We start from the raw sequence: 12,656 nt of genomic DNA, 5'->3' as shown, positions 1-12,656 counted from the left end.
TTCCTAAAAGAAGAATGGTACCCTAAAACAGATGGTACTTTCCCCCTGAAGATACTGTAAACAATGCAAAATTTTTGTCACTGTTTCGGTAGCAGCATTGCTTTATGAAGGGCTTCTATATCTAGAAGGAAAAATATGTCCCAGATTCTGTAGCTGTTGCTTAGGCTGGCACATTACATGTCCTTAATAGCTCAGTGTAGTACCTATTTATGTAATTAGGACTAAGCAGTCAGAGGAAATGATATATTAAGCCTTTGCCACCAATATCTTTTCCTTGAAAGCATTCAATTAAAAAAAATAAAAAGGGCTATTGTCTTCTCAAATAGCAGAATTCCCCTCTAGCTTCAAAATGTGCCTGTTACCAAGTGCAGATGAGGAGAAAAAGAATTTAACAGAAAATCCTTTGACTTGTGATTATGGAAAATACATTTACTCGGAGTAGCATATAAAAATTTACTCTTCTGATGTATCATGATCATGGGTAAGCATACTAACTATTATCGATTGCCCACATATTTCCAAGGATTGGTCCTGTTTGTCTCCATCGAATTCGGGTGTCACTCGTTAATGCAGCGTTGGGAAGGGGAATAGTTATTCGGTTCCACCTGAAATACATATAACACAAATGCTAGTGTTTTACACTGAGAGTCACTAAGCAACTGCATATTTTTCATACTGAAATTCATTGGTGGAAACCCCTGGGGATGAGAAGAGGGGCAGAGAATTTGGCCTGCTGTTGTCTGGGCCATCATTCTCATATCATCCACAAGGGCAACACTTCCTACACACATGAGGGGTAATGGTCCCTATGAAAATGGTACAGAAATGGGGGGGTCACCAGATCATAACAATGCTTCAACTACATTTTCTTCTCATAGTCATACCCACTGCTCTGAAGCGTCTGCAGAAGCTGGGATACAGGCGGATACACAGCCAAGGGATTTGTGCTATGCAACAAGATGTCACAGTTCATTTTATGGTACCAACAGTACCAAAGAGACTTAATAAAGAGAAGGGTTGATATAAGAAAGTGACACTACCAACCACCTCCATCTGCAGAAGTACACAGGATGTGCTTCATTGTAACACAACGCTGAGATTCTAAGTAACAGTATCTGAGGATGTAAATATAGCTTCGACTGATGGTTCAGAAGAAAACTTTTGTGGCTTTGACAAGGTATAACTTTTCATCTAATTACCAACATGCTGTCCACAGCAGTATTTTTGTAATTTATATTAATCATCAAAAAATAATATTATACCACAAAAGCATCCCCATATATTTTAAATTTCATTACTGGGCAGCCAGGGAGACCAGAACACTCCTTCCTTGCTATCCTCAGCTAGTCAAAAATGAAAGATGACATGGGGTTGTGTGCTTTGCTTCTTTCTTCTGTCACCTATAATTCACTTCTCTAATCTTACATCACAGTTAGCTTTCCAGAGAACATTCTCACCCGCTGTAATTTTCGGAGGCGTAGACAGTGCTGTGGGGGAGGTGAGGCCCAGCACATATCTCAGGCAAACACTCAGTGTGGAGCAGGGACCAAGAGCGACCATGGTTGGTTGAAAATTCCAAGCTGATGCTGATAACACAGTGAAGGAAAGAAAAGGGAAAGACACCATGAGCCTACTTGGCATGCATATGAGTGTAGAAGTACCAAAATTAAGAAACCACAAAATCTGCTATTCCTAATAACTGATGCTGAAACGTGAAATAATTTTAAGCAGACTTTGAATACAAAAAATCCTGAAAATACAAACATGAAACAAATCTGTTTAAAAACACAAAGGGTAGCCTATAGACTGAGGATTGTCTAAACACCTAGTCCTTGTTTGGCCACCATCTAACTAGTGTTTTTATGCTGCTGCTGTTAAATGAGCTGATGTTACTCTTATATTTCAACTAGAAATTATTTCAAAAATAATGAGGAGAAAACTTGAATTAATCAGAGCTAGACAGTATCATGTGAGCACAAGACACTTATAACTGCCAGCTGCTAACCATTACATCTTCAGAGGGTGGCAAAAGATCACTAGTTATTCATGCACTGTCTGGCTTTTCCCTTTCATTGCCAACAGTATTAATTTAATTGGACTCCTCAGTCATCTGCCTCCTCCATCCATCATGACTAAAGGGAGATCAGAAAAATGCAATGGAACAGTGAAAAAGGCCAGCCCCCACCAAGGACTGCAGCATGTGCAGGGGACTTGGGGAAGGACACCCTTCCGAGAGCCCTTGTAGCAGGCAGAGCCCCTGGAGCCATGGGAACCTCTGTGCTGCCCCGCCATAGTGGTCTTTGGAGTTTTTCTCCCCACCTCACAGAGCCTGGAGCGTTCAGTTGTGAGTTTTTGTGAATTTTGTGACATAACCATATGCGAAAAATTCAGATTTGCTTGGGAAAAGGATGCCGTTATCTAGTTTCATAGATTAGTAGTAAATTAAACCATCCATGTGCAGATAGTAACATTAAAGAACCAGAAACACTATGAGATCATCCACTAAGTCTATGACAATGAGTTATTAAACTCATTCTCCCAAAAGTTCACTGACAAGTTCAATTTTCAAAAAATTATTACTAGAATTTTTTCCTTCCCTGTTTCACTGCATATTTAAAAAACCCCATTGTTTACAGTCTAGGAATGTAAGGAAATCCTTAAGTGTCTTACATTCTGAAGACTTTGAAAAAGTAATATAGAAAGTGCTTGATTTATTACAGATTTAGTATTTTACTGAAATACTCTTGTAATTTCCTCAATATAATTAGCTGGTAATATTCTGTTTTATTTTAAATAATATCAGTGGAACATTATAAAAGTCATAATTCATCACCTCAATACTAAATTATTGGCTTATAACTTCCTTTTCATTATAATTTGCTGACAATATGACTTTATTTAAATGTACCATCACTGTAATATTGTAAGAGTGTATTAAAATGGTTTATGGAGGTTTTGACAATTTATTTCAGATTTAACTGTATTGATATCTTGGAGGGTCATATTTACTGCATATACTCAGTGTGAGTCTCTCACATTTGCATTAATGAAAGCATTATGAAGGATGCTGTAGACCAGGATATGGGAAATGCTGCCATATTTGGGAGATACAAATAGGGATAATGGGGATCTAGTGCTTCTTTTGTTGTGAAGCAGCTCACTTTTGCTTCAGAAATAGTTTACACGAAGGAAGAATAATAATCTTTCAAAATATATACTAAGCCTTATCAGATAACAGACCGAGACAGAGACTTTACATAACGTACTTACAGGCCAGGAGTGTTTATAGTCAAAGTTTCACTCTACATGTAAAAAAATGTTGCTGCTTTCCTTTCCTATCAGATAGAAGAGCCATGCCTGGACTTTTGCTGCTCCTTGAATTCTGCTGCCCTGCATGACTGCTAGGACTGTCAGTGCTAATGGAGCTCTTTCCAGTTGGAAAAAAGATGCTATGGGACATGGATGTGAAAGCATTTACATTCTCTTACTTTAAACCCTTGCCTCTGGAAAAATATAAGTAACTTAATCTTCATAAAGTGTCAGGATAAACAGTCTCACATGTACATAAGAAAAGAAGGACAGTGGGCAGTTTGGGTTTGGTTCCCCTGTTTGAAGAAGGATGATAAGAGACTTGAGAGCTGGAACAGAGGATGACCAAGATGTCCATGGCCTCAAGCACCAATCCAAACCAAAGAGGCTGAGGAGCTGGCTTGCTCACACTGGTGTGGAGGGGTGAGCTATGGCAGCCTGTGATTGTGAAGATGACACTCACAAGGGAGGCAGAGCCAAACTCCCCTCAGTACTGGCAGGCACAGTATAAAAGGCAATGGCCATAAAGACATGGCTTCAGTTTTGTACTGGACATTAGGAAACACTTTTTTACTTGAGTAAGTCACCCAGAGAGGTGGCACGATATCCATCCATGGAGATTTTCAAGTCATGGATAGGCAAAACCATGGCTGACCTATGCTGGTAACAATCCCACCTGCAGCAGCAGGTTTCACTACATGACCTGTGAAGGTCCCTTCCAACCAACAGTTCTATGATCCTACAAAACATGGGGCAGCAAATTACTCCCTTTTTTCCCTTTCCTTCTCCCCTAACTCCATGGAAAAAAATCATGTTGAATGTCCCAATGAAGTGAAGCCAGCAAAAGAGTTCTGTGATGGGTCTATAGACAATGAGGTTCTCACAGTGATGGTCATCAAGATGAGGACTACTTATCACCAGTTTGATAGAATTAGATATACTTGTGGCATCAGTAATCTCTGGGAGTTTTCAGGACAGGTTTCTGCTGTTGCCTTTACTATTTTCTCCCTTACCCAGTATTACCTGGTAAATCAGATAATATAATATCAAATATACAGGTAGATCTCATATCCATTAGAAAGTGAAGTAAAAGTTGCTCTGAAATCATAACTATATTTCAGAATAATGGACGAAGAAAATGAAGTTTTGACCTGGAAATCTATTTAATAGACTCATTAATGCATGTGAGATATATAAAACTGGGCCTGTGGAGATCAGGAGAAACATGTCATTATTAATTGGTTCTGTCCTTTCTGAAAAAAAAAAAAAAAGTTCCAAATCCTTAAAAGTTATAAAGCAAAATATACTAGAAAGCTGATAATCAAAAGACAGATCTCACTGGTTGTACCTGTTACCAGGTTGATAAGTTCCACAACCCAAATTGATGGAGAACTGGATCATGTGAGTCACTGTGGAAGGGAGCACTGGAAGGACGTGGAAGTAATCCACAGCCCAGACATTCCTGTTGTGGCCTTGGTGACTCTTTTGCTTCAGGCAAAACTTGGTTGCAAGAGTCTGCAGGTCCGGACTAATGACAACAGAAACCAAAGATGGAACCTTTAAAAGAAATTAAATCAGGCTTAAATAAAATAATATTTTAAAAGGTCACAAGGTACTATTTAAAACAGAAAAGCGACTCTAAATGTGCTGAACCAAACACGTGCTTTTCTCTCTCCTTGCTTAATTTCTGTTAAATTTTTTAGCCACTTTTTTCCACAGAACATCCCAAATAAAAACGTATCATATGCATATTAACACTCTGGATACCAGTGCTGCTTGTCACCTTAGTGGGATCAGATTGTTGGGTTGTAAAGACACTGTAGAAAAGACTGTACCTTCTGTGTTCTGAAAAATACTAGTTTATTTTGTTAGTGCTCAGTTGGTAATCGAAGATTATATTTGTCCTGGAGCCTTTCTGCTCACAGAAGCAAATGCAGGGTAATGGCATGTCTAGTCTGAATACGTGAGAATGGAGTAACAGCATGAGTTCACAGGCATTTGTAGGGAGGATGTTATGTTGTTGAAATAAATGAAAGCACTGCTTTACGAAGCTTAGCCTTTGTCCTAAAGCAACGTAATTAGACCATTATTATGTCAAAAGAGGATGTCAGCTTTAAAACTGCTTGTTTAAAAAAAAATCCACAATGAATTTAGTGTAATTTCAGATCCTATCTCTCTCCAAGTTCCCCAATTAATTTTTTATTATTTTACAATTACAGTTTCCTTAGTTTTAAAAAAGTTCTACCTTGTGGTTCACACAGAAGCAGGCGAGGAGGGAAGCCATGCACAATGAAACAATGCAAGTGACTCAACCAAACTCAGGCCAAACCATACTGTACTGTAAACATTTGCTCTCTGAATGCTAGTGTTACAGTGAAAATACACACAGACCTGTGCTTGAAATCAGCTGTATCTTTATCACCAAATTTCCCACACACTGTATAAGCATACTGCATTTCCATCTCTAGCGCATCTATGTGTATATGTATTACATATCAATTTTTGCTGTTTTTTTTTAAAGCAGCAGAATAAGGACACCTCAGGGCTGGGTTACTCAGTGTAGACATGGTCTAAGCTCTTTCTTGCCCTATACAGGAAGGATCCTGACGGCAAGCTCAAGATCCTTATTGTCCTGCCTAAGAGTGATGGATGTGGTTGGAAGGAGGCTGATAAGCAGAGGAGATGCTGCCTGTGCACATTGCCAGCAACCACCTCCTATGGCTGAGGTCATGTGTGCATCCCTCCGGACCCTCTAAGAGGGCACACAACTGTATTTAAAATAGAATGAAAAAGTGTAAAATGTGAAATTTCCTTCACTGGTTGTGGGAAAGACATTCAGGCATTTCCGAGTCACTCTCCTCCCAGCCACTGATCCCACCATGGCTGATGCTCTCAGGATATAGCTCCTGAGTATCAAACCATGGGTAGCAGGAGCCTGAGTGGAGACAGCAGTTATTTGTGAGGAGATGTAATCATTAAAGTTTTCAACTGATAGCTGAAAATTTTTGCCCATTGCCCATTTGTCTGTTATCCTAACACTAGTCAACACAGCAGTCTTGCCTGGGGGTGGAGTAATCAGCAATCACTGCAGAGCTGTGTTGCAAAGACACCCTATCACTGGGAGATCCGCACATGACTTATGTGCTTGGGAAGGTCATGCTTGACTGTCCTTGTGGAATTCAACATACAACATTGATGTGATGGCTTGAAAACAGATTGATCTATCCATCCCATCCACCTACTTTGTTTAAGACAATTTACCTTGTAAGCAGCATAGGTCAGGGTATCAAGAGGTATGTGTTCCCTTCTGCCTTCAATCTTGGCATAAAGTATGACATCATTTTCATGGGATTCTCCAGAGTCACAGGTTCCCCCTGTACAATACACATTTGAGGGAGAAAAAATTTAATTGAAGCCCTTATTGTTGGAAAGTGGAACCATATTATGCAGCCATATTAATGAAAGTAATTACAACCAGATGCTTTTAAACTTAGGATATGAAACTAAAAAACACCAGCCCTAAGGACACAGTATATAATAACTATTTGATCAGATACACCATGCCAGAGACCAAGGAGGTTGACAATTATGAAAACCTCAAGTACCTCTCTTAATCATCTTATCAAACCAATTTTAATAGAAAATGCTCTGCCTAAAGCAGTACTTCTATCTCTGTGCTTTAAATCCAATTTAGATAGAATTATTCTGCTTTTTGAGTTCTTGTCAGTAAACTGTTATTTACTACTCACACTCCATGCAGCCACACACATTTTGTGTGAGGACCTCTTAAATACTTCTCAGCTGATAGCTTGGCAGCTGAGAACTTCTCTTGGTAGAAAAATGAGGAAAACTGCTGTGTACCCTATTTGTTGTGCTGTTTCTTCTACTGTCTACACCATATCCTAAAAGAGGTAGATGGAATCTACTGTATCACACAAAACGTGTGTGATATAGTTGCCTCACTGGAATGGGGCAGCATTTGAAATATCTTCATATCAGTAAAACCCCAAATACTTATTAACGTTTTCTGAAAGAGCAGATGTATTGGCAAATATGAGCATTAAGCTCTGCATTACAGTTATGAGACAGACATCATCACACTAGATTGGTGTTCTGGAAAAGAAGTTTTTAAAATAAAGTATCTGTATTTGAAACAGGAAACATCATTTCCCTGTACACTATGGGTACTGGAGGTATTCAAAAAAATAAAAACCACAGAAAAAAAACAGGATGAGGAAGCTTCTTTGAAAAGTCTGTGAAGTAGAAAGGTTGCATATATGAAACATTTTCTCATTTTTTTTCACTACAAATGACCAGTTCTTGGAACAGACGAGGCAAAGCAGCCCAGAGAACTAGATAAGATGTGCATCTTTGATATGTATTATACTGTAATAAGGAATGTCCACATGTCCTTTCAAGTCCTCTGCTTGCCTGACTGTTTAAACTATTATTTATTTATTTTACAAGTACATACAGAATACACTTTTCAAGTGACATCCCACTATCCTCTGTGCCTGCATGTGCTGACAACTTCTCTCCTAAGTTCAGAAGGTTGAGCAAATTTCTTTCCTGTTTCTCTTGCAGGTGTTGTAATGCTTGGAAGAACTGGGGAAAAGCATCCTCTTTTTCCTGTGCTTTACTGGTAATTCATGTAACACAGAGATGTCCAACAATTTTGGACAACAACATGCAGTCTTCCACTCACTAAATGAAGTGTGTTTTTTCTTGTTGATTCAGGAGGTTGCTTGTGGAGGTCACAAGTTTAGTCTCTGCTTCCTCCTTTATTATTCTATTATTCTCTACTTTAAGCAAAAATCCTCACCTCCTCTAAACATGGTGTTGAGAGAATAACGTCATGCAATTTCCTGTGTAGAATAAAAGTTCTGGAAAAACACTGTGAGGTACTGAACGATAACCACCACGTTCGTAAGGTGTTTTTGTCTGTTGTAACACTAAACCTGTGCAGTTGTATAGACAACAGTGAGGAGGGGAGGTAACAGGACAGGTTTGTTCTTGGCTGCTTTCTTAGTCCTGGTAAATGACTGAGGTTGCACTTTGTCCCAGCAGGAAAGGTCCACAGATGATGCTAACATCACATCAGTGCTTTTCATGAGGGATACCACATGTAGCCCATACTTCATCCAAGACTGTCAGACTATAGCACACTGTGTGAAACTCACTCTGGGTCAATCCATTAGCAAAGAAAAATGTTTATTAATAGAGTAAGAGCTTTTGAGCAGAAATTATTCTATGGGTTCAACCAGGTAAGACTGTCCCACCGCTGTGCTACTCCTACCTCATCCCTGGGTGCAACTCTGTTGACTGTGATAGATTAACACCAGGGTCTACATGGATATAACTGTGGGAGGATAGGACAGGTACCTGTAAATCCTCTGTGGTGTGGTAAGGATGACAGATATGACTATCTCTTCTAATAATGGAGCGAGGAACATTGAGTGAAATTAGAAGATACAAGACTCTTCTTCACATGAAGAATTGTTAAACTATGGAGCTGTGGGCACAATAGGCAGGTTCAGTTGATTAAACACTAGTACTAAGGATCATTTTAGACACTGTGGAGGGGCCTGCCACACCTACCTGCTACTTCAGCAGGCTGTCACTCTCCCCCATGTCCTGGGTTATATCTGCTAGCTTTGTGCTGATGTCTCAGATACACTTGAACACCTCAAGTGGCAACAACAACTTGTGTTTGTGTAATTAATCCTGCCTGAATCTCTCTGAAGGAGTGAATTCACACCTATGTGTGCTCCAAGTACTTAACCTTCCTTTGTATCAACAGAGATCCAACCCATGCAGCCAGTGGACCCTAGGGAGCTGCCCAGCTAGTCTAGCAGAGCTGTCTCATGGTGAGCTGGGTGGGTTTTTCCAGCAGTGGTACTGACTGCATCTCCTCTAACTGTAAAGGAAGTTTAGCCACTGATCTTATGTGGACACACCTTCAGGTAACTTCCATATTAAACTGTTTTAACCTGGAGCCAAATGTTTATACCAGCCAAAAAAATGGCTGGGTAAATCCATGGAAGAAAAGCCCACCAAGGGCTACTAAACCCAGAGTGTCCTGTCTGGCCCAGAAAGGTTTTTGTCTGCAAGTCAGTGTCATCTGGGATAATATTTTTGGGAGGTCTGTTTATGTGCCCACCATGTTTGTACACCTGTGTAGGCATTCAGAAGGGTGAATTCTCATCTGACTGACCGTGGTCAGTCTTACATCCTCATAGGAATAAGTCACAAATAGTAGTTATCCAGTTCTGAGGAGTAATTAAAATAGTTCTATGCACGCTGCACAATTTAAATCTCACATGTTCGCATGTTGTATCACATTAGGAATATATACTCACCCATACTGAAATAAAATCTTAAGTTCCCATAACCCGTAGTGTCTATGTATGGAGTGCATATTTTTCTTTCTCCATCTCTGAGAAATACCATAGCTGAGCCAGATTCCAGTGTCCCACACTCAGTACCAATGACGGCTCCAAATATGTCCCACCTGGAGAGGTCAACAATGGGTGAAGAATGCGCAGTGGCACATTTCTGATAAACTCATACAAAACTTGTCCAAGAGTTCATTTATACACACAAAAGTAGCTGCTTTTACTCTTGCAGAGGACAACAAAATGCGTTTTCAGATATGATTCCTATGACGTTACTTACATACTCAATACCAGCTTTTCAACTCAGTTGACTCAAAGCAAAGTTAATGTAAATGTTTTAAATAAATTGGCAGAAAAGCATGAATTACCAAAAAAATGAAGTTTTAAATGAATTCTACTAACAAATATTTAGTGTAGTGTTCTATAATCTTCATTATTTTTCTGGCACAAGAAAAGTTTAAAATATAATTGCATTCTGTTTCATTTTGCATAATATAAGGTTTATAGATCAATGAAACTTGAAAAGGCACATGCCCACCATATCTGCTAAACAGTCATTAAATATGTAGGTAATAGCGGAAAATGCTGTCTTTTCATCTTTTTGAGCATTTAGGTTAACAGTTTTTAACTAACACATGAACAGAGTATGAAAAAAAGACTGCTATGTTTCCAATATGTGATGATACGATCTTTCTCAGTTTTTCTGTATAACATTTTATCTTATTTTTATTCAGTGATAATTAAAAGAGCTGTTGCAGAATTTTTCAATTAAATATTTTTTCTGAAAATATGTTTTCATCATGAAAGCGTTGGTTTCTTCAAAACTCAATTAAAATATTTTGAAAGATTAGAAACTGTTGAAAACTTGTATATTATTTTGGTCTGATAAATTATTATTCATGTTGAAGTCTTAATTCATAATAACGTATTTTAAAATTATAAGGTTGATAAAACAATTAAATTATCTGGAATCACTACATCCTGATAATCCAATCATTTAACTAGCCAATATGGTTCAGAATGAATGAGACAGCATTGATTTTTGGAAACCTTTGTGGGAATGCAGAGCCTTTTCCTGTCCCCTTCCAACAGAAACAACCTCTAGCAATGATACGCCATATGACAATTTCAAAAACTGTCATTTCAGCAATTTATCAGTCTATTTATCAGTTTAACCATTCCAACTATTTCAAAATGTATTTCTAGGATCTGCCAGTTTCCCTGTTGACCTGAGCTGTGACAGATCAGTAAGGTGCCCGATTGGAAATCCTGCTTTAAAACTGTCAGTCATTTACATAGGAATTAGCAAGCTTAACATCACTGAAAAGCTTTACGATATAAATATAAATATGTTAATGGAAGCATAGTTTAACCTATGCCCAATTCTGTTGTGCAGACTTTTTAAAGGTGAAGTGCAATATAATCAAAACACAATTTTAAAAACGGGTCTCTTGGGCTGAAGGCAAGTACAGAATTAAACAGTTGTGCCTACTTTAACTTACACGACAAAATCTCACAATGCTCCATTGATCTTTTGTATGCTCTATTTAGCTCAATTAAAACACTCTCTGTATTGACCCACAAAGCAGCTCGGGGTCATGAATGATGCAGATCATGGATGTTTCCAGGGATCCTCTCCCTTTAGGCAGCATTAGAAATTAAAACTAGAAAGTTCTACAACGTTAAAAAACCTGACACTTTAATATAAATATGTCAACACACTGTCTGTAAGGACAAATGGAGAAGGAACCTGGGTAATGACATGACAGAGATGTGGACATTCTTATTTAACATTACATTTGAATTCATTTATACCTCAGATGCCTCTTGAAATTCTTCTTTACAAAACAGGTGATAGAATATTATGTGAATCTAAATTAGATCAACTGGACACAGAGGTCCAAAGCAGCAATGTATCTGCTAGAGGTAGAGGGAACCTGGTGTGGAGATCTGCCCACATTTAGGATCAGGCCCTAATTTATGCTATTAAAGAGAAGCAGAATGATGGTGGGAATATGTGTGGTACTAACAACAGCAACCCCTATTCATGTAGCCTACTGCTTTAGGTGGGACATGCAAAAAATACCAGTAAACTCTGTATTAAAAACAACGATAAGCTCTTCTACCGTCACTGTTGAACTCTTTCAGATGTCTCACCTCTGAGAGCATTTGGTGCAGAGAAAGTTGGTGGGGATCCCTACATGTGAGCTTCCTTTTGGTTTCCCTTGTGAGGGATGCTTTTGCCTTTCTTTTGAGAGCTGACATTACAAAGGGGAGCCTGAGACCTTCCTGCAAGCTCTGTCTCAGGTATAAACCGTTTCTGTGACTATCTGAATACAGTAAAACAGTATTTCAAATATAGTTCAAATAACATTCGAAAACATTTCTCTAAGAAGGGATTAAGGAAGTTCATATATTTGCAGTTGTGTACAATTCCCAAAGCGAAGCCCCACAGAGCCCCTGGGACAGAGTTCACAGTGAATATTTTTTCTGTAAGCTCCAAATAAACCACGTGTCCACAGGACACATTAGCATGTATTTCTTAAAAGGTGCTCTTCACCTTCAGCACGGCATAGGCAGCATTTGAATCAACTGCTAATGATCTGAAGTACTGTGTACCTTAAAATCAACATTCAGTAGAGACCCATAAATTAACAGTGTATGTTTCTCATTGCCCTGGGGTTACAGCAACTAATTAAATAAATAAATAAGAATCAAGACCACGTTGTTGACTATTTTCTTTTTGTCAGAATTTATACACTGAGGTGTATAAAGTGATACTTCTTTACCAGGAAACTTTTTTTTTTTTTTAAATTTCACTCATGTTTTCATAAGAGTAGTAATTTTGCTGTCCTAAATGGTTTCTTTCTTTACTGTGCCCTTGCAGCAGTCCCTGCTGGGTCCAGCTTTACAGGTACTCTTTGAATCCCAATGTATATATTTAAAGCAAAA

At 38.6% G+C, this 12,656-nt stretch overlaps 1 protein-coding gene across 1 annotated transcript in view; it reads right to left on the bottom strand.

Moving 5' to 3' along the window:
* Window positions 1–12,656, bottom strand: part of RELN (reelin) — a 243,611-nt gene that overhangs the window by 103,094 nt on the left and 127,861 nt on the right. The window contains exons 12-16 of the mRNA XM_026868008.1: window positions 9,669–9,820; window positions 6,571–6,683; window positions 4,658–4,866; window positions 1,458–1,586; window positions 496–605 (exon numbers count right to left, since the gene is read on the bottom strand). Of these exons, the coding sequence (XP_026723809.1) occupies window positions 496–605; window positions 1,458–1,586; window positions 4,658–4,866; window positions 6,571–6,683; window positions 9,669–9,820 (713 nt within the window). The remainder of the gene's footprint in view (window positions 1–495; window positions 606–1,457; window positions 1,587–4,657; window positions 4,867–6,570; window positions 6,684–9,668; window positions 9,821–12,656) is intronic.

This window comes from Athene cunicularia (assembly GCF_003259725.1).
Source record: "Athene cunicularia isolate RWA chromosome 1 unlocalized genomic scaffold, athCun1 chr1_part2, whole genome shotgun sequence".
Classification (NCBI taxonomy): Eukaryota; Metazoa; Chordata; class Aves; order Strigiformes; family Strigidae; genus Athene; species Athene cunicularia.
The sequence above is the reverse complement of the archived record's forward strand: the minus strand, read 5'-3'. Positions and strand labels throughout refer to the sequence as shown.